Source organism: Sabethes cyaneus, chromosome 3 (assembly GCF_943734655.1).
Source record: "Sabethes cyaneus chromosome 3, idSabCyanKW18_F2, whole genome shotgun sequence".
Lineage (NCBI taxonomy): Eukaryota > Metazoa > Arthropoda > Insecta > Diptera > Culicidae > Sabethes > Sabethes cyaneus.
In genome coordinates, this window is record NC_071355.1 from 3,004,411 (window position 1) to 3,023,369 (window position 18,959).

Sequence of the window (18,959 nt, forward strand, 5' to 3'; positions counted from 1 at the left end):
ACTAACAAACTTTGAAATAATTGAAAAATGTTAGGTATTGTCTAACAAAAAATACAGTAAATAGTGCTGATTTACCGTAGCGATAATGTTGTTTCCATGCCACAAGCCGCACGGTAGTATACAACTGTACTTAAACTTACGCTCCTTCCAGCTTCTACACTTGCATTTAATGGTTCTCGTTACAGTTTTCCCTTATTTTAATAAAAAAAAGTGACAAAGCCTCCTCGTCTCAACAAGTCGAAGATTCATAGCGACGTTCAGACTTATATTAATTCGTTATCTGTGCTTGGGAAGTACACCAGAAAAGGTGATAAAGTCCTCTCGTCCTAACGAAATTGCTTAGGGCCGCTATAAACCTAGACCAACTTAATATCTGTGTTAGAGAAGTGCGCCAGATAAAGTGTCTCCTCATCCTCATCCCTGCAAGATTTCTTAGGACTGCAATGAACCTAGTCTAATTTGATGTCCTGAAAGTGAACAGTCATAAAAATGTGAGCGACCAACCCCATCTTTCGCCCGGTTGTATCAATATACTTAAAGAAGTTATTCAAAACTGATGTATTATTCGAAAAAGGGGTTGACGGAATATTCATGCATGTGACATGATGCAGCAATTTTAAAAGTGAGAAAGAACTAGCGACTGTCTGATGCGAAAATAGGGTTTGGGCATTAAAGTTGTTGCTTTTCAATTAGTTGCATGCAATTGTTTTCCATACTTTCGATTGTATTACTGGTGCTATATGTCAACTATATGTAAGGAAATTGACGAAAGTCAACCAATGGCATATGATAACCCAGATTATTTATTTATTTTTTCCGTTCAACGTTGTGCGTCCAATGACAATTATTTTATATTTTAAGCACGATTCGTTTCAAGCCAGTTACCTAAAGTTGACTAGCATTACAAGTCACACAAAAATTTTCAACATGCGATATCTTCGCCAATCACCAGAAGAAGTGTGGTCTGATTGTGGCTTGATGAAACTCTTAGTGGAACTACATAAGTATAAGAAATGGATATAACTGATATACATATACACAGATATATAGATGCATTCGTAGTCCTACGTGAGCCCCTCGTTCGTGCCCCTAGGCACAGACCTTCATACTTTTTTAGTTCGATTTGAACATTAAAGTTCTATTTTCCTCTCAATGAATACAATTTAATCTCAAACATTCCGACTCCATCATATTCCACAGATTTTTTTACATTAGAATCACTTATCACCACGAAGTATTCCTTGCCGATCCAGAGACAACGTTTTGAAGCAAGCGGCCTCCAATTTTTTCATGTAAAACCAAGAGCAAAATTCGGGGGGGCTCTGTAGCCGCAAGGTTCCCGAGTCTGCTTTGACAAGCGAATGATCATGGGTTCGAATCTTAGTAGAATCAGGCCATTCGATGTCAAAGTGACTTTAGCATGGGTTTACTCTCAGGCCCCTCATCACCCTTTCTTCATACTGAATTCTATATTATCCCGATATGGCCTATTGACAGTGCAAAAATGAGTCCCTTATAGTAAAATGCACTGGTTTTGCCACGCCAGGGATGGCTATGATTGAGGACTGCGCGCTGTCATGTGGAACAAGGTGGATAAAGTAGAGAAAAGCATTGAAGGAAGGGTACGCAACCACACACAAGCACGCATAAAATTCAATAAGCATATCGCTCAATCAATAGCGATTATAGCAAAAATGAATGCAGTGCGGGTTATACAGCAAATACCCGGGCGATATCACAATAGATCAAACGTTACTGGTCGCAGTGATGAGTCCCTACTGGAAAAAAAGAGCAAAATTATTTTTTCATGACCAGTGAGTCTATATGCCTCGTTGTGAAAGCACGTATACAGTATATAGTAAATTTTTTTCTTGTTGCCAGCTTTTCAGTTGGCAGTAGAGTATGGCAACACTGTCAAAAAAATTTCGGTGATTTTTATATAAAAAAAATCTGGGAAATACGATGGAGTTGGAATTTTTGAGATCAAATTGTATTCATTGAGAATCATCATCATTCACTGATACTAAAAAAAATACTATTTTTTCGAATTCATTGGGCAATTTTAAGAAGATTAAGACACATGTGAAGGTGACATAGAGTGTATTGTTTGTGCGTTGCTAAGCAATCGAAACCTTTTTAGCTATTATCATTTAATACTATTTGTAGAAAAATAGGAAGATTTACTATAGCATGAGATTAAGTGTTTACACGTTGCTAAGCAATATATCGTAGCCTTAGCAACCACATTTGTTGATCCTAGCCATCGTGCGCAAGGCATATCCAGATCCAGAATCGATCTCTTTTATCAACGGACCTCGCAGGGATAAGTCTTAGGCAAATAACTTTGGATTTTTTTCACTTCATTGCACATTTCAGGATCTACAAGTCCTTGGTGCAAACCGTAGTGAATATTCAATAACCGTCGTGTTATTTTCAACAGATTGTTCAACGTGAAAATGGATCTTATTTTCGAAAATGGAGATACTGACAGTAAATCAGAAAAGGAAAATGCTTCTCCTGCTGGTAAAAGAGAAAATATCTAAAATTCACTAGCAGACTAGCAGTCATGATTTTCTATGAAGGAACCGCCATATCAAAAAGAAACGTAGAAGAAAAAGACCCGTACACGAATCGAAGGCTGCACAGCGCAAGAGAAAACGTAACTCCGGTGAATGCTATACCGCAGCAAATGGAGTACATGTTAGAAACAAGCAGTTTTCTAGCGAATAGTGTTCTGTGTAGGATGAAATGTGACGAAAAAATAGTAAAAGATGAGAAAATTAATGTTTGAGTCGTTCTCCGGTATGGGATCGTATATCAAACAAAACATATATCTAAGTGGCTTAATTAGGCAAATCACTCCGTTACGTCGCTGCGTAGTATCCGCATTTTCCGTAAAGCAAAAAAAAACCAACTCGAATCACTATTTTATGAAAAGTGATGGTGAAAGCATCACGGTGTGTAAACCCTTTTTTCTACACACCTTTCAAATTTCAAATGGAAAAATATTGAGAGCATTGACGAAACTGAGCACGGGGAACGGAGAAGAACAACGTGGACGGAACATCTCGCGTAAAACGCCAGAAGAACACAAAGAGATCGTCCGCCAACATATTAATAGCTTCCCTGCAGACCAATCTCATTACACTAGGGTACATAATCCCAATCGAAAATGTAAGATTGGTGAATAAGCTGTACGTCGAGCGGTGCAATACGAATCATTTGACCATAGTTAACGAAAGGCGATACAGGGACATTTTTAATAATGAGTATAATCTTCATTTTCATTTACCTTTGAAGGATGTAACGCCTGTGCATCATGTGACGCCTTCAAGGTAAAATTACAAACAGAGTCCCCAGAAGACAAAACACGTCTTCAGGAGGAGCATAATACCCATCTGTAAAAAAGCAGAAAATGATCGAAAATCTATGAAAAATGATGCGGCAAGTTCTAAGAACGACAAAGCTTTCTAGTCATTCACCTTTGATTTAGCGTAAAGAAATATAACAGATACAGACGGTTGGTTGTGTTCATCGTATGAATCACAATACAAATAATATGTGTGACCTTTTTTCTCGCACCTAGGTAAGATGTAACACTGTGATCGACTGCTGAGACTGTTTAGAGAACAAAATCTTGTGATCAACGCTAATGATTCACTGTTTGTCATGATCTGTACGGATCGTGATCTGTGCGCGCGGCGATAGCTCACAGGTTTGATCAAAATCACTGATATCCATCCCTGATCCTAGTATCAAACAGGCCCTAAACATCTTTATCAGAAAAGGAACCGTGATGTCGTGAATTACGGAATATCCATAAGCCTTAACTTATGTACACTTGTGTGCACATTGTCACAGTCGTTGAATATACATAAGAAATTAAGTAAAAACTTTCAAAATACTATACAGATAATTTAGCTCTGAATGGACAGTTGGTAGAACATTGGTTGGGAAACATTGCTCCGAAAACCAACCCATTAATGATAAATAGTAATGAATGTAGTACGAATTCCATTAAATTGATAAAATATTAATGGTCCTACTTCCCGTACATCCCATATGAATGTAAAACATTCATTTTTTTCGTTTTTTAATCCTTGTTTATTTCTTTCAGAAGAAACCATATCAATATTCAATTAACCTATCTCGATTCGGTGATTTGGTGCCAAGTGCGAACGGTTTAAAGGTCAGAGTAAATTACGTCTGCGGGTTCGCCTCATCGAACGCGCGGCTGCTGCGTTCAATCGATTTCTAATGTCATTGATTCAATATTATGCATCAAATATAGTATTTACATACGCATATAGAAGCGGCGGTGGCGTGCGACACCATCGTCACAAGATTGATTGAAATGAGTCAACTGCTGGCTGGCCTGATAACATGATGTCAAGGCATCAAAAGCGCGTACATTGTAGCGGTTGAGTAGCTAAAACAAGAAGCAGCTTACTAAGGGCACATAGTGCGTGGTATTTACATAGATGAATCAAAGCTAGGCGATGTTTACGATCTAGATCGAAGTTACGAATCAAATAATACGACCAGTTCGATTGTATCAAACTCTTTTCAGGGTACGACACGAGGTTAATGAAAGAAAGTTAAAGTTAAACTATAAGAAAAATAAATAACATAAAAAACAAATTTAAAAAATATGAAATCTGAAATTTCGAAAAACTACTTGAACTCCTATGAAATATTGATATTTTTAAAGCAAACTAGAATACTCCGGTTATAACACAATGGTCTATTTCGTCACACACGTTTTTACACAAAGCTTCAATCTTGAACAGTTTCAAACAGAACGATCGAACGCATCGCAGAGAATGGTTGCGCACTTTTACTTTCAAGACGTTAAAATGGTTTAGACTCGCTACCAAACGCTTACAAGCATATAATATTTCAAAGTACTTTATAACACGATTACGATAGCTAAATGACTGCATTTCGCGTTTTTGCAGCACTCTCAACTCGGACATACTGCGATTTGGATACACCAATGTTCATTATTGAAACTTACGCTTCTGCTTCTGAGTATGGAATTAACCAAACAGGTGACTTTGAAGGACAAGCACGCATTCATGTAGCACAAGAATAGGTATCTCGGCTCGGATAGCTTTTGTAGACAATTGAAGCTTCATATTAAAATCCCAAAATCGTTTATTTATATCCATTTGTTGGTTTTTGTGCCTTTGTTCAATGATTCGTCAAAACCAGCGGCAATAAAAAAATCGCATGGTCTAATGTGGTCAATCAAAACGTCTTTCAAATATGGGGCTATTCCACACATTATCATATATGTACCTTTGTCCTTTTTTACCTGTAGTCACCGCTCTCAGTGACTTGTGGCTTATTACTGTTTCGAGGCACGAGAAAATTTTAGCTCCAGTTACCTGGCTCATCACTGCCAAACCATCAACCGGCGGACATATCGGGCTGATGGATAAAACACACGTCAATTCTTGTATTACTCAATCCATCCGAAAGATTCTTGGTGTCAAGTAAAACTTCGTCCATTTTACAGTTATTGCTTGACTCGAAGTGCAAGCATCAAATTCATTAGTCGTCTTCGTAAGCCAGTGGTGCCAGATCTACGGATTTTTCCGAAGTTCTACGGATCAAGTGCTTGTATCAACGGATTTTCATACACATTACGGAAAAGGTTGAAATTTTCTTTCAGTTACAAAACTCACGAGTGCGCTACATACAAGTGAATAATATCCCGAAAAGCATATCTTTCGTCTTTTAGAGCCAATATGAATGTTTCTTACAGAGCTCTTCTGAGATGAAGAAATGAACAGAATACTACGGAGAGTTTACTACTTTTAAGATTAATGAATTAAATAGGGAAATTGCTGTCTATTGGAACTTGCAATTTTCACTTTGATGGCAAATAGAACTTTTCACCATTATATGCGTTGATGGCATGATAATTCTTCACTCTTAGGCTTTGGGTCAGGCTTCTGGCTCGGCTGAACGTAGTAAATTCAACTTAATAGTAATACTGACATTTTCCTGGTTGAAGTACGGGAGAAAAGTGAAATATTTTCGTTTCTGTTTCTGACGATGGCGAGGGCTCTTCCAGCTCTTCTAATGGATAGCATTCTTCCGACACGTCACGTAATTATTGAAGAAACTGGTAGTTCGACTAGTGATGTCCGGTAATCGCTCGATTAATCGAGTAATCGATTACAGCATGCAATAGTCGAATAATTTCTAATCGAATATCGCCTAACCACATAATCGAACTAATCGATTACACTCGCATCGATTACTGACACGAATACTGCTTTTTGAGGTTTATGCTTGCTGAACTCAAAATGACATGAAGCCCATGTGGTAATTTTAACGAAAAGCTTAAATTAAACTTGTCGCGACTTCGAAGCTTACCTTCGTAGTCGCAATTCGCAAATTAAATATTCGTTGCCAGCCAGCCTTGCCAGCAGTAAACGATCTCTTTTACTTTTTTGACAGATTGCCATGCCATGATATCGATGATATCTTTTATGTGCGAGACAAAAATATTTTTGTTTGTGTTTTCACCGTTTTCACGCAAGTTTTGACAATTTGGCATAGAGATTCCATGTAAGTGAAGTGCGAACAAACTTAAAACTCTCTTTGGCAAGGCAAACAGCGACTAAACGCATTCGCATGCATGGAATTTCGCATAGAGCGAAAAGGATCAAATATCTCTTTCTACATTTGTCATCGTGAATCATTTTTAAAATATTAGTTCTGTTGGTTGGTCCCGCTGGTTTCCGCTTTCCGGTTCCTGTGCTGTTATTTGAAATAACTTATTTTTCATTCTCGTAGTCACACGGCGTACATGTGGATGTGTTTTCGGCACGCTATTCACATTTTTACGTCCAAAAGTGAGTTTAGATCGGGATTAATTTCGACCATTTTACACTTCTGAAGTAAACGCAATCAATACGCAAAGCTTGTGTAAATATGAGCGATAAATCTTCAGCAGGAAAACTTAAAGCCAAAGTGAGCGCAGCGTGGAAATATTTTAATAAAATTTCAAAATGATTTTGATTTGAGCTTTGGTTTGGATTTGAGCCAAAGCTTTTTTGAAAATTCATTAGTCAAATTTCGACAACTACTGCGTACTAAACTGCTTCTCTATGGTAAATGGTTGAATAATGCGCTCCAGAACCACCATGAGATTCCACAGCCTCTTATTCAGCAACTCCTATCTCTACCTCCTCGTGGTACCAGCCGGGATACGTTACTTAGTGGAAATCGGATAACCGTTGGAAGCTAGGGTTGTATGCGGACAGAGAAGGGGGCACCCATGCGAAGGCTGAAATGTAAACTCTCCGCCTGCAGGACGGTTCTCTCGACTCCCAGGAACCAAAGCAGAGGGTCTAAAGCCCCTAAAGGAGATGGTTGTAATAGCTGTTATCCATGGCTATTATGTAAAAACTTGAATGGATAAACCCCTAATCCAAGGCGTGACGCGACCCGTGCCGAGGGATGAATGGTGGAGGGGGTTCTATAAATTCTCTCGCCGCAACGGAGTCTGTGGAGTACCAGGGCAGCCTTCACTGCAATTTGCCCTTGCTGCATCAAGCTGGTCACTGATGCACTGGGTGATTTCTTACCGTGCAAGCTCTCTCTGCCGAAAAAACAAAGAAACAAATGAGGTGGAGAGGAGAGCAGGGGACTTGAACGATGCGCTATCAGAGGTTCAGTCCTGATCCTCTTCTATCCTCAACACGCTGACTCGTTGTGAGTCGACAAACGAAGATGTGGCTCCAACCCTCTACTCACGGGTCGAGATCACTCTGCCTGATCTCTGACTGTATGCTATGCTGGAGGGTGGGCTGAAACAAAAGGAGAGCCGAACAGTTATGGCCAGTAGGATGGCTGTACAATCGCTCAAACAATCTAAAAATATATAACGTCGAGTATCCACCCCTGGGTTACTCAAAAGTTGCCGAGTCTCAATAAGAGGTCTTGCGACAGGACATTGTCCAAGCAAATATCATCTTCGGAATCACGGTTTCGTACAAGATGATATTTAACCTCGGAACACTTGCTCTGCAATTGTGGAGCACAAATAGTACGCAGACTGCAGTATCTCAAAAAGGGGAGATCTGGTTTGCGTCGCCGATCAGGGTAACTAGGTTCATAAACCTAGTCATGCTTGATTGGCACATGTCTCGCTCCAGCTACCGGCCTGTCACTTCCTCAATAAGTGATAGGTAAGCTTGAAGTGTATAGTAAAATAATAAAACGGGGCATACCGCAACAATCCAAAATAATGGACGCAGTGGTAAGAGTTCCGAACAGAGGAGAAGAAGAAACTGGTTCTCAGTTTGCAGATACAACGAGGATACCATTTTCAAGCTTGAACAATACTTATAAGCTGTTGCTATCCAACGAAGCAATAGCGCACGTAATACAAGCCGTAAGTAGGTCAGTGAAGTTCTCCCACAACGGACTTTGTTGATTTAGAGTTCCAAATAATACACCCCCAAGTTGGTCGCACCAGCTTTGTTGGATGAGTTATCCAACATACAGATAAAAAGTTATTTTCATTGAAAATAATTTTACAAATAAAAACCCAGATTTCAATGAATTTTTATCTAAAAACACTGGAAACCATCTGCCATCAACAATCCCAAATCTATCAACAGCAAGAGAGTTACAGTGCAACGGTGTTCGATTTTTACTACGCTTTATCCATCACCTATACTGCCGCTACTCGCATAACAGTCCCATTTTCTATGGAGTTTCCTATATAAATGGGACTGTTATGCGAGTAGCGGCAGTATACACAACGAGTAATCGAAGTTTGGTCAATTACCCGATTAATCACAGACGATTAATCGTGTCGAATAACAATTGATAAAAAAATATTCGATTACTCGTTAATCGATTAACTGAGAAAATCGGACATCACTAAGTTCGACCCCAAGTCACAAGCAAGATGTCCTAGTCTTATATCAAAACGTCGGTGGAATGAATTCCGGTATTGAAGACTACCGACTAGTCGTGCCGGATTGCTGCTATGATATCATTATCATTTACGAAGCGTGGCTTAACTCCCAGACGATTTCCAGGCAAGTCTTTGAATCCGGTTATGAAGTTTTCCGTTGCGATCGAAACTCTAACAACAGCGGCAAATCCATTGGTGGTGGTGCTCTGATAGCTGTCCGTCGTGGATTGGAAGCGAGAGCCATTGAGAGTGACTTATGGAACTGCGTAGAACAGGTTTGGACAACCATCAAGCTGAGTGATCGCTTCCTCTTTTTGTGTGCCTTATACATCCCACCTGATCGTGTCCGCGATAACGATCTAATTGACGCTCACTGCCAGTCAGTTTACTCAGTTATCAGGGACGCTTCGTCGCTCGATGAGATAGTTACATTGGGCGACTTCAATTTGCCAGATAACTCGTGGAAACCCGCCCATAGCAGTTTCCTCTATCCTGATTCTGAAAACTACGATCCATGCCGGTGCAATGAATCTTCTTGACAACTATAGTGCTACAATGCTTCATCAAGTTAATCATGTCGTCAATGAGAACAACCGTTCCTTAGACCTCTGCTTCGTGAGCTCACAGGACAAGGCCCCATTCGTTTACGTTCCAGCGTTCTACCACTACTAATCTGCTGTGTCTTACATCATACATAACGTAAGGTATGGCACAACGAGCTTAAACAGATGTTTTGTACACCGACCTGTCGGCAGCCTTTGACAAGATAAATCACGCCATCACAATTGCAAACGACAAAACGACTGGATGTTAACGATAACCTTTTGCAATGGTTTCTCTCGTATCTCACCGATCGACAGCTGGCGGTTGCCGTTGGAGATTATCGATCCGATAGCTATCCAGCTTCATCAGGTATACCTCAAGGAAGCCACCTAGGTCCTCTGATTTTTCTGCTTTATTTCGACGACGTTAATTTGGTCATTAAGGGCCCACGACTCTCGTATGCAGATGATCTTAAAATGTACTTCCGGATCCGCTCGACTGACGACTGTCACTTTCTTCAAAATCAACTCGAGGCCTTTGCCACTTGGTGCGACGTGAACTGCATGATAGTGAACCCGGAGAAGTGCTCAGCAATCACATTTTCTAATAAGAAAGATCCGATCCGGTTTCGTAATGAGCTCGAAGGCACAGTAATTGAACGTGTTTCGCATATTAAAGACTTGGGCGTTATCTTAGATTCGCAGTTAATGTACAAGCATCATATCTCGTATGCTGTCGCTAAAGCCTCAAGGTCCTTAGGCTTTATCTTTAGGATCGCAAAAAATTTCTCGGACATATACTGTTCGCTGGGACGGTCGTTGTGAAATTGAATACTGTTCGTCTGTTTGGAATCCTAACCAACAACAGCGCTGAAAGAATCGAGTCCGTTCAGCGACGATTTCTTAGATTCGCTTTGCGAAAACTGCCATGGAGAAACCCGTCCCGTTTTCCCAGCTATGAAATCCCAGCAACCGAAAATAAACGTAATAATGACTCCAGTGTGGCAATGCATGCCATTAGCAGTGAACATGTGGTAAACTTGAATAGTGCCAAACTTTTAAAAAATGTACGAAAATCATCACATTTGAATGCGTGGGAGTCATTACACATCCTCACAGCTGAGCGCCACTGATGAACGAGGATGATGCTCCAATAGTATCGCCGCTCTTCGGCTTAACAAAGTTAAGTCTGTAGCTGCTCTCATCAACATAATTAGTTGGACTCGGCCCCGTAGATGGGTAACTACTTACCCGAAACCGGTCGGCAAGAAGGTAATTTTTATACTTTGTAAGAACAAAAATTAAAGTGTCCAAAGGTATTTAAGAATCGATTTTCTGTTTACTTCATCATCGTGGTGTACATATATTTAAGTGTGCATACAGAAAATTTCATGCCAATCCAGAAAATTCTAACGAAGTTATACGTATATTTGTAACGATGTGTCAAAGCGATTGAAGAAGGAACGCGAAACTTTGAGCGTGTGTTTCTCGAAATCTTGTTTTCAAAGCTGGTAAGCAAAATTTCTCCAAAACGGCTGAACCGAATCACTTCAAATTTTAAGGCAAGTTTTCTGAAGATATATTCTATAGAATCTATATATATATTAATTGAAGGTTTTACCACACCGATTAATGTTTCTTATTTTATGGACAATTTGAGAAAAATTTATGCCAAAAATCGATTATTTATGTTTAACAATCCGCCATTTTGTCAAAAATGATTATATTGCTAAATCCTTCGATCAATCTATAGATAATGTATTTTATCACCGGTTTGTTTTTGGGTTTTCAATTTTCGATGCTTCAGTCCAAAGATATCGTGCTCACCGCAAGACGCCTTATTTTAGAACAGTTCCAGGAGATTATCTATAGCAGCTATTTAAATAACTTTTTTCAAAAACAAAATATGTTAAAATACAGCCGAAAGCTACTGTAAGATGTATACAAATTTTCACCTTAATCAGTTAGAGGGTTTTCTCTGGGTATGAAATGGGGAAGGCAAATGAGGAGCGTCCAATATAGCTCTAGCCATCCGAAGCCCCTACCTAGCGCCTCCACGTGGCCATACCTGGTAATGCTCTTTTGAGTAGCCAAGCTAGGAGGTGCGATGCTGGGTGGTTCCCGGCTGCCTGATCTCAAAACCGGGGTTTTGGGCAGGCGGCGGAGCCACACGACCTTTCATAATAGGTAAGCCTAATTAGTTATTTTAATTATTTTTTTTTTCGTTTTAGCTTATGAAGCATCTCTTGCTATACAGTAAAAACTTTGGCCAAAACGAGTTTTAATACTGCACATAGATACCAGAATGAGAAAATTAAATTAAGTATTAGAAGCACTTATGGAACTTCAAAGGATGTTATTCTATTTCATACGAAGGACTGCTGATGAGATTGTTCTATTATATACCACACTTCATTATATACCCATATATACCACGTTTCCTCTTAATATCATATTATTAATAGTATTATTATTGATATCATAAATGTGGAAGACTGGATGATGGAGTGGATTGCCAACCTGAATCCTTAAGGTCTGAAGCAAATATGGCACTTCTCAACTCAAAACAAACAAATCATCACGTAAGTTAAAGTTGGTACAGCGAAATTGATTATTACATGGAAGGATCCTAACGCTGGAAGGTGACTCTTATAACCCCGGTCTGCTTGTTAGACCGCCCAATCCCTTTTGGCCCTTCTGTAACAGCATTAGTGTGAAATTCATTTGATAATCAAATTTGGATCTACTGTAATTCTACCCACATACATTGGCAAGTCCTTGAAATGATGGTGGCTTTCCCCTACTACTACTACTACTTAATCAGTAAAAGGGTTTTCTCTAGAAAAATTCTAGGATAATCCCTTTTTTTAATCGCCCTGTATATAACCCCTTAATAGTAATACTGACATTTTCCTGGTTGAAGTACGGGAGAAAAGTGAAATATTTTCGTTTCTGCGAAGAAATCTTCGCACATATCAGCAGTTTCTAATAAGATCTCCGTAATTCGATAGAACTTTACTACTGTCTGGTAAAAAAGACAACGAAAGTGCGGTGAAAAGATAAAGAACGACGAAAGGATAGTGCAAATACGATAAAACGTTGACGGAAATACAATGAAAGACGACGAATACAAAGAAAATGCAACAATAAGTTGACGAAAGAACGACATAGGAAATAAGCAATAAAAATTCGATGAAGAAACGATTAAAAGATGACGAAAACTGGACGAAAAGGTGATGATAAACTGGCGAAAAGGCCATTGAAAAAGACGTAAGACTAAAAAAAGCGATAAAATATGACATCAAATCGCTGAAAAGAGACAAAGAAACTATGTAAACATGGCGGAAATACGACGTGTCTTTCACGTGTGTTTTTTCAAAAAAAAACAAAAAATACTATGAAAGATGTCAAAATGACGCATCAAAAAGACAATAAGATGACGAAAAGAAGCCAAAACTGCGACAAAAAATGACTAAAAACCTACAAAAAAACACGGTACGTTTGAAAATGTCAAAAGCGCGTCGAAACAAAAAAGATGGTACAAACGACAAGAAATGTCAAAACAGAGGACAAAAATACATCGAAATAATGGCAAAAAGATCCTGAAAAGCCACTACAAATATGGCAGAGAGATGACAAAAAAACGGTGAAAATGTATTGAAAAGGCAGCAATAAGCTGACGAAAAGACGGCGAAGAGGGGGCGAAAAGACGATGAAAGAAGGCAAAGGTATAGTGAAAAGACACCGAAAAAACGCCAGAACAAGAGCTAAAAATGCAAACGAAAAGACAAAAAAAAAAGACGAAATGTCTGCAAATGGATGCAAAAAAGGCGATATAGAGACGATAGAAGACGGTAAAATGGAGACAAAAAATGATTGAAAAGGTGATAGAAAAGACAAAGAAAGTGCGACGAGAAGACAGTAAAAGTGAAACAATTTTCTAATCTGGACAATAAATATGCCGATGAAAATATTTGGCAAAAAAGTGACGAAAAGACAACGAACAAACGGCGGAGCCACGACAAAAAATCGATGAAAAGAGTAAAAAAACGACACAATCACGACGAAAAGGCGCTAAAATGGCAAGAAAAAACCACATAAACGAGAAAAAGCCACCGAAATTTTGTCGCTTTTTCGGCTAAAACTAGAAGCAAACAACGACTCACAAGTCACAAACGTCGGAAATATCACAAAAATGCGATGAAAACGACAACAAGATGATGAAAAGATGTCTCGCAAAAAACGACAACAAAAACAGGAAAGGCGTTAAAAAGCATCAAAAGGTAACAAAAGATGCGAAAAGGACTGCAAATATATAGAAAGATGACAAAAGTACGATGAAAAGGCAATAAAAAACAATATTTTTGTTATCTTGTAAACAAATAAAATAACGTAAAACGCCAAAAAAACAGAAAATATGGCAAAAAGACGTTTAAAAAGTGTGAAACACGACAAAACATGCAAAATAGACGAAGAAAAATTACGACAGAAAGCCGGCAAAATGATGACGCAAAGACGCCAAAACAGCGACAAAAATCCAACAAATACAGAAAACATGACAAAAAATCATTCTCAAGCATCAAAAATAACAGTAAAATATACAAAAAAAAAAAAGAAAACAAAATGTAAGAAAGACGGACAACCAAAAGACGACAAACAGGCTGCGAAAAAGTTGATGAAAATAAAATGTGAAAAATGGCAACAGAAAATACGATGAAAAGAGGCCGAAGAAACACCAAAAAAGTGGCAAAAGAAGTCAAGGGAGATAATAAAAAATGACGAAAATACTAAGAACAGATGCAGAAAAGACGATTAAACGACAGCAAAACAGCGACAAAGAATAGTAAAACCGACTACAAATGAAAACGAAAAGTCGCTATCAAGAGCAACCAAAAACGCAAAAAAAACTAACAAATCGCCGTAAAGAGACAAAAAACGAACGACGAAAAATTATAGGTGAAATATCAATAACAAAAGTCGAGTTTAATTTAAAAAGGTACTAATTTCCTTCAAATTAAGCACAACACCAATAATACTGTGTGAGTACATTTTGTGATGAAGAGCGATCACACGTTTAGACGGAGAGAAGCGAAGCTCGTCTGTGTTAAAGGAAACTCTTTTCAGCTAAACAAACTAACAATATTATAGCAAACCTGCGAATGAAGCACAAAAGTCGGTTAAATTTTTATTCAACTTAAATTTGTTTAAAATTTGCTTCTCCATGGATATTGAAACGAAAGTGTTGACCCTTTCTCCGGTAATGAAACTACGGATTTTTCCTCGGCTTAAGTCTGGCAACGCTTTTCGTAACTTGCACCATTACTGTAAACTTTAATCGCATCTACGTAAGGACGGTTGTGCTCCTTAAAGAAGACATTTTACTTTCAGCACATCAGAACACTTGATTTAGGTTCACGCGCGTAAACTCCAACCAGTTGCAACATTTTTCTTCAATGTTAACGCTTTGGATCGTAGTTCCCTCGACACAAGGCAAAGGTTTTCATTAATAAAAATACATTTGTTCGCGGAAAAACCAATAGTGTAAAGTGGTAGACTGCATGACCGCAAATGGCGAGCGAAAACTTCCCTTCTCGGAACAATTATAAATAGCATACTTGATCCTCACAAAACATAACATTTGGTGATTTAAATTAGTATTTTTCACTCAGCAATAACGATATTCGTTGCGTCAGCCCAGACAGTGATTACGTGATTACCATTCTACAGTGATGCTTCAAAGCTTCAAATTTTCTACCAAATGAACGAAGATTAATCTCTGCTGCAAAAGACAGCTCAGAAGCTTTCTTTAAGATTCTCTCGAAAGTCTTGTTGGTATTTTTCCAGTAGAAAACGAAGGCCTACCGAAGCAAGCAGGACACTTTTGAGTTCCAGAATCGTTTATTTATATCCATTTGTTGGTTTTTTGTAACCTTGTTTAATGATTCGTCGAAACCGGTCGCCGAAAAATGCATTGCTTAGTATCGTCAATCAGAGTTCTTGAAATATGGAGCAATGCCGTACATTATCATGTGAGCAATCTTATGTTTTTAACTGTATTCGCCACTCGTAGTGACTTTTGACTTACCTTGTTCATCTCTGCCAAAGAATCGTAGCCCCACCCTCCATCTACACACAACTTAATAATAATAAGGTATGCCAGATGAGCATTGGGTAAAAAATGTCAATGCGGCAGTATGGAATTACTGCAAAAAAGCCTACAACAACAACGATGGAATATTCCACTCTACGCAAAAATCCGAACGACCCAACCTTAAGGCAAAAATTTCCATTCATAATCAAGCCCAAAAGTGGTGCATACTCACAGAGTATCTCTCGGTCCCGGCAGCTTCTCGAGCGCAAAATGGTAGCAATCTTCTGCGATTGCGACGACAAATTGCTGTACTTTTTCGCCGTCGCTGCCCGGGCGTCCCGCCGCAGCGAAAGGCTGCTGTAGCTACCGGTCAGATCGGTTCGCGATCCGTACCGATCCTGGCCGCACAATTTGCTACCCGGTTGGTAGCTATTCGCCTCGCCCATGGGCATCGTGTCAACATTGGTGCCTGAAATCCACAAAAAAAAGTGGAAAATTTACCTGTTAATCATTCACTCAGCTCATTTTTCTAGTTAGAACTTACTGTCTTGAGGTAGAAAACTTTCCCATTGAGAACTATCCCACGGTTCGGAGAATACGGTTCCATCGTCGGATTGAGCACTATTTAGAAGGGATGTAGCATAAGCTGAAAACAAAGAATGCAAAAGGAAAACAGAGAAACATTTTATTATGTTTTGCTAAACACGCAAAAGCAGTTGATTTACATACCGACGTTTTGCTTTTCCACATTATCATATGCCGATTTGCGTTGGGTTCTGGTCAGGGTACCTGCCCCACCATTTTCAACGGCTCCTCTTGCTGCTTCAGTCGAGCTGGGGTTTTGATTATTTGCCGGAATCTCCGGCAAATCAAGATGTGGCAATCGATTGGCAATTATCTGGTGAACCGTTACCGCGCGGTTCAGATGGTAAGGATTTTGGCTGTTGCTATTGTTACTGCTGCTATTGCTACTGTTTTCCTGGCATGCCTGGGATGATGCCATTATCACATTCTTCGACGACGACGAAGACGGCTGATATTGACTCATCATCATCAGGCCCGTTGGTTCTGCTGGCTGCTTACTTGTTTGCTCGCCCAGCCAGCGCAGGTCGTTATCATAGTCGTTGTTTTCCGTCTGCTCCAGCGAAAGACGCTCGAAGCGTTCGGCCAGCCGGTCCGTACCGTACCGGAGCGGATGCGCCGTGCCACTTCGAGCATTTTGCAGCTCGTCCAGTGACGCGGCGAAATGGTTCTGCAAAGCAAAATTTGTGGCATCGTAAAATAAGACTAAATTCAGGTAGAACCTAGAAAGTTGAGCAATAATAATAGAAATCAAAAGGGAAAAGAAAAACTCAATTGCCAGTGAGGATGCAACAATGTTGCTCGATAGGCAAAACAAGCTTCGATGATGCAACTGGTCGATATTGTTACATTTCTGTGTGAAAGGATGCAGGAATTGATAAGCGAAAGTCGCTTCCATTTGAGGCTTAGCTTTTCAGACTAGCGAGGCAACAAAATATGAATAAATATGCCCTTAAAAGCTATCCCTAATAACGAGCGCATTTAAAGCGAATATGGGAAACACTGAACGCGCGTGCAGCTCCGGTATCAATAACAAATGACAGTTTACGAGCAGCATTCCTATCGGAATCGGTCGTCAGTTGATTGCGAAGGCAATCAAAACATCAATAGATTAGCGTATTGTTATGAAAACATGTTGATTTACTACTAGAGCAATCCTATCGTCGCGTCGGTCGGAAATAGTATGAGCAGCGTTTGTAAACTTCAAACGATAGTTACGCCGCTCCGTTGGTGATGTCATACAGCGCGTGTTCCATTGGGGCATTTAACAACAACTTTTTAAGATGAAAAAAGTCACAAACCTTCTGTTTGGCATCCTGTTCCGGCGAGGACCACATCAGTGGCGACTGGGCACCAAAACCGGACGAAAGCAGCTGCTTCGGTGGTTCCGAGTGCCTCTGGTTGCTGGCAAGGGCGACCGATCTAAGGAACGGGCTTCTTCGAACGATTCCATTCAGCACATCAGCGGGATCGGCGTAAAAGGGACTATCCTGCTTACTGGTGCTGCCACTGTGCAACGGTGGCGTTCCAGTACGGCTGCTTCCGATAGCATCAACCACGCCAAACTCGGCCCGGTTAACGACCACGTTCGGAAAGCACAGTCCCATCCGGTAGCGGGGCTCCAGCATTGGATTGACGAGCGGTTTCTCCTGCACCGTCGGTGTCGGAGTGGGTGAGAATGTTTTCAGTACATTGCGGTGCTGCAGCTCGGTAGGCGTACTGCGATCGCTGCTCGCATCTCGGTGCTGACGCAGCTGGATCACGTTTTCCGTGCTGAACGAAGCCATCAGCGAGCTCTTCGAGTGCTCGTGAAAGTTGGGGTTGTACGGGGTCGGGGGTTCGGTCAGCGATTGCTGATTGAACTGCTCGTGGCTAACCATACCTTTAATTGAAAAAAAAACTATGTAGGATTGGTACTAATTGAGAATCCTATAAGCATTACCTGGTGACAGAAGGTCCGCTGGTTTTTCCAAAGCTGGTTTAAATGTGGACATTTTGTCCAACTTAATGAGGGTTGTGTTGCCATTGTTATCCTGAGTCCATATGTCTTCGTAATCACTAATCTTATCTCCCAGATTGCTTCGACAGTACACAGACGGTGACTCAAGGATATCCGATTCCTGTAAATAATGGCAAGATAAGACACAAAAGTATAAAGATCTGAGTCTAGGGGCTCAAACGCTGGGTTGACGTTACAATAATTTACAATGTTTGTTAGAAAAGAAAAAGATTATAATAACTAAATGCCTGTGCCATGTATCACTTTCATAACATAACACTTTTACACAATTGTTTTCTGTCAGGACATCAAAACTTCCAGGTTCAGGTTGTGGCGCGTCGATTCCGCGTGAACGGTTTTTTCGCTCGGTGGAGGAACCAAAATAATCCCGACTTGAGCGCCGATTATCGTGTTGCTTGATTTACAAACGGCGCATTGTGCTATATATACGGTACTCAGTCAGCACGTCGACTGGGTCTCCATTGTCTGATCTACCCATCGTGTGCAGTGTGCGCCGTTCATACACATATCATATACAAAACGGGTTCGTGTGTTCTCACTGGCCGAATCGAAGAAATGGATGGCGGCTACAATTTCAGCGTGGTTCAGTGTAGCAATAGAACCAAAACGGCTAGTAGTAATTAGCAATAAAAAGCCGTTTGAACAGCTCTTCAAACCAATTTAAGCATTCGCCCTTTTTAGACTCTTACACGATTCCGCACAAACCACCCAACATTTCAGTTGAAATTAACAATGGGGAAAAAGACTTCCAATAATGAACTAACCAAGACTTGGAATTCT

The 18,959-nt window shown here is 40.0% G+C and overlaps 1 protein-coding gene across 7 annotated transcripts in view; it reads right to left on the reverse strand.

The window, feature by feature from the left end:
* The window catches only part of LOC128744048 (protein sprint), an 80,784-nt gene that overhangs the window by 33,121 nt on the left and 28,704 nt on the right, over positions 1-18,959 (reverse strand). For all 7 annotated transcript variants that reach the window (XM_053840800.1, XM_053840796.1, XM_053840801.1 and 4 more), the window contains 5 exons: positions 18,102-18,279; positions 17,461-18,041; positions 16,307-16,829; positions 16,122-16,223; positions 15,810-16,046 (listed from right to left, as the gene is read on the reverse strand). In XM_053840800.1, the coding sequence (XP_053696775.1) occupies positions 15,810-16,046; positions 16,122-16,223; positions 16,307-16,829; positions 17,461-18,041; positions 18,102-18,279 (1,621 nt within the window). The remainder of the gene's footprint in view (positions 1-15,809; positions 16,047-16,121; positions 16,224-16,306; positions 16,830-17,460; positions 18,042-18,101; positions 18,280-18,959) is intronic.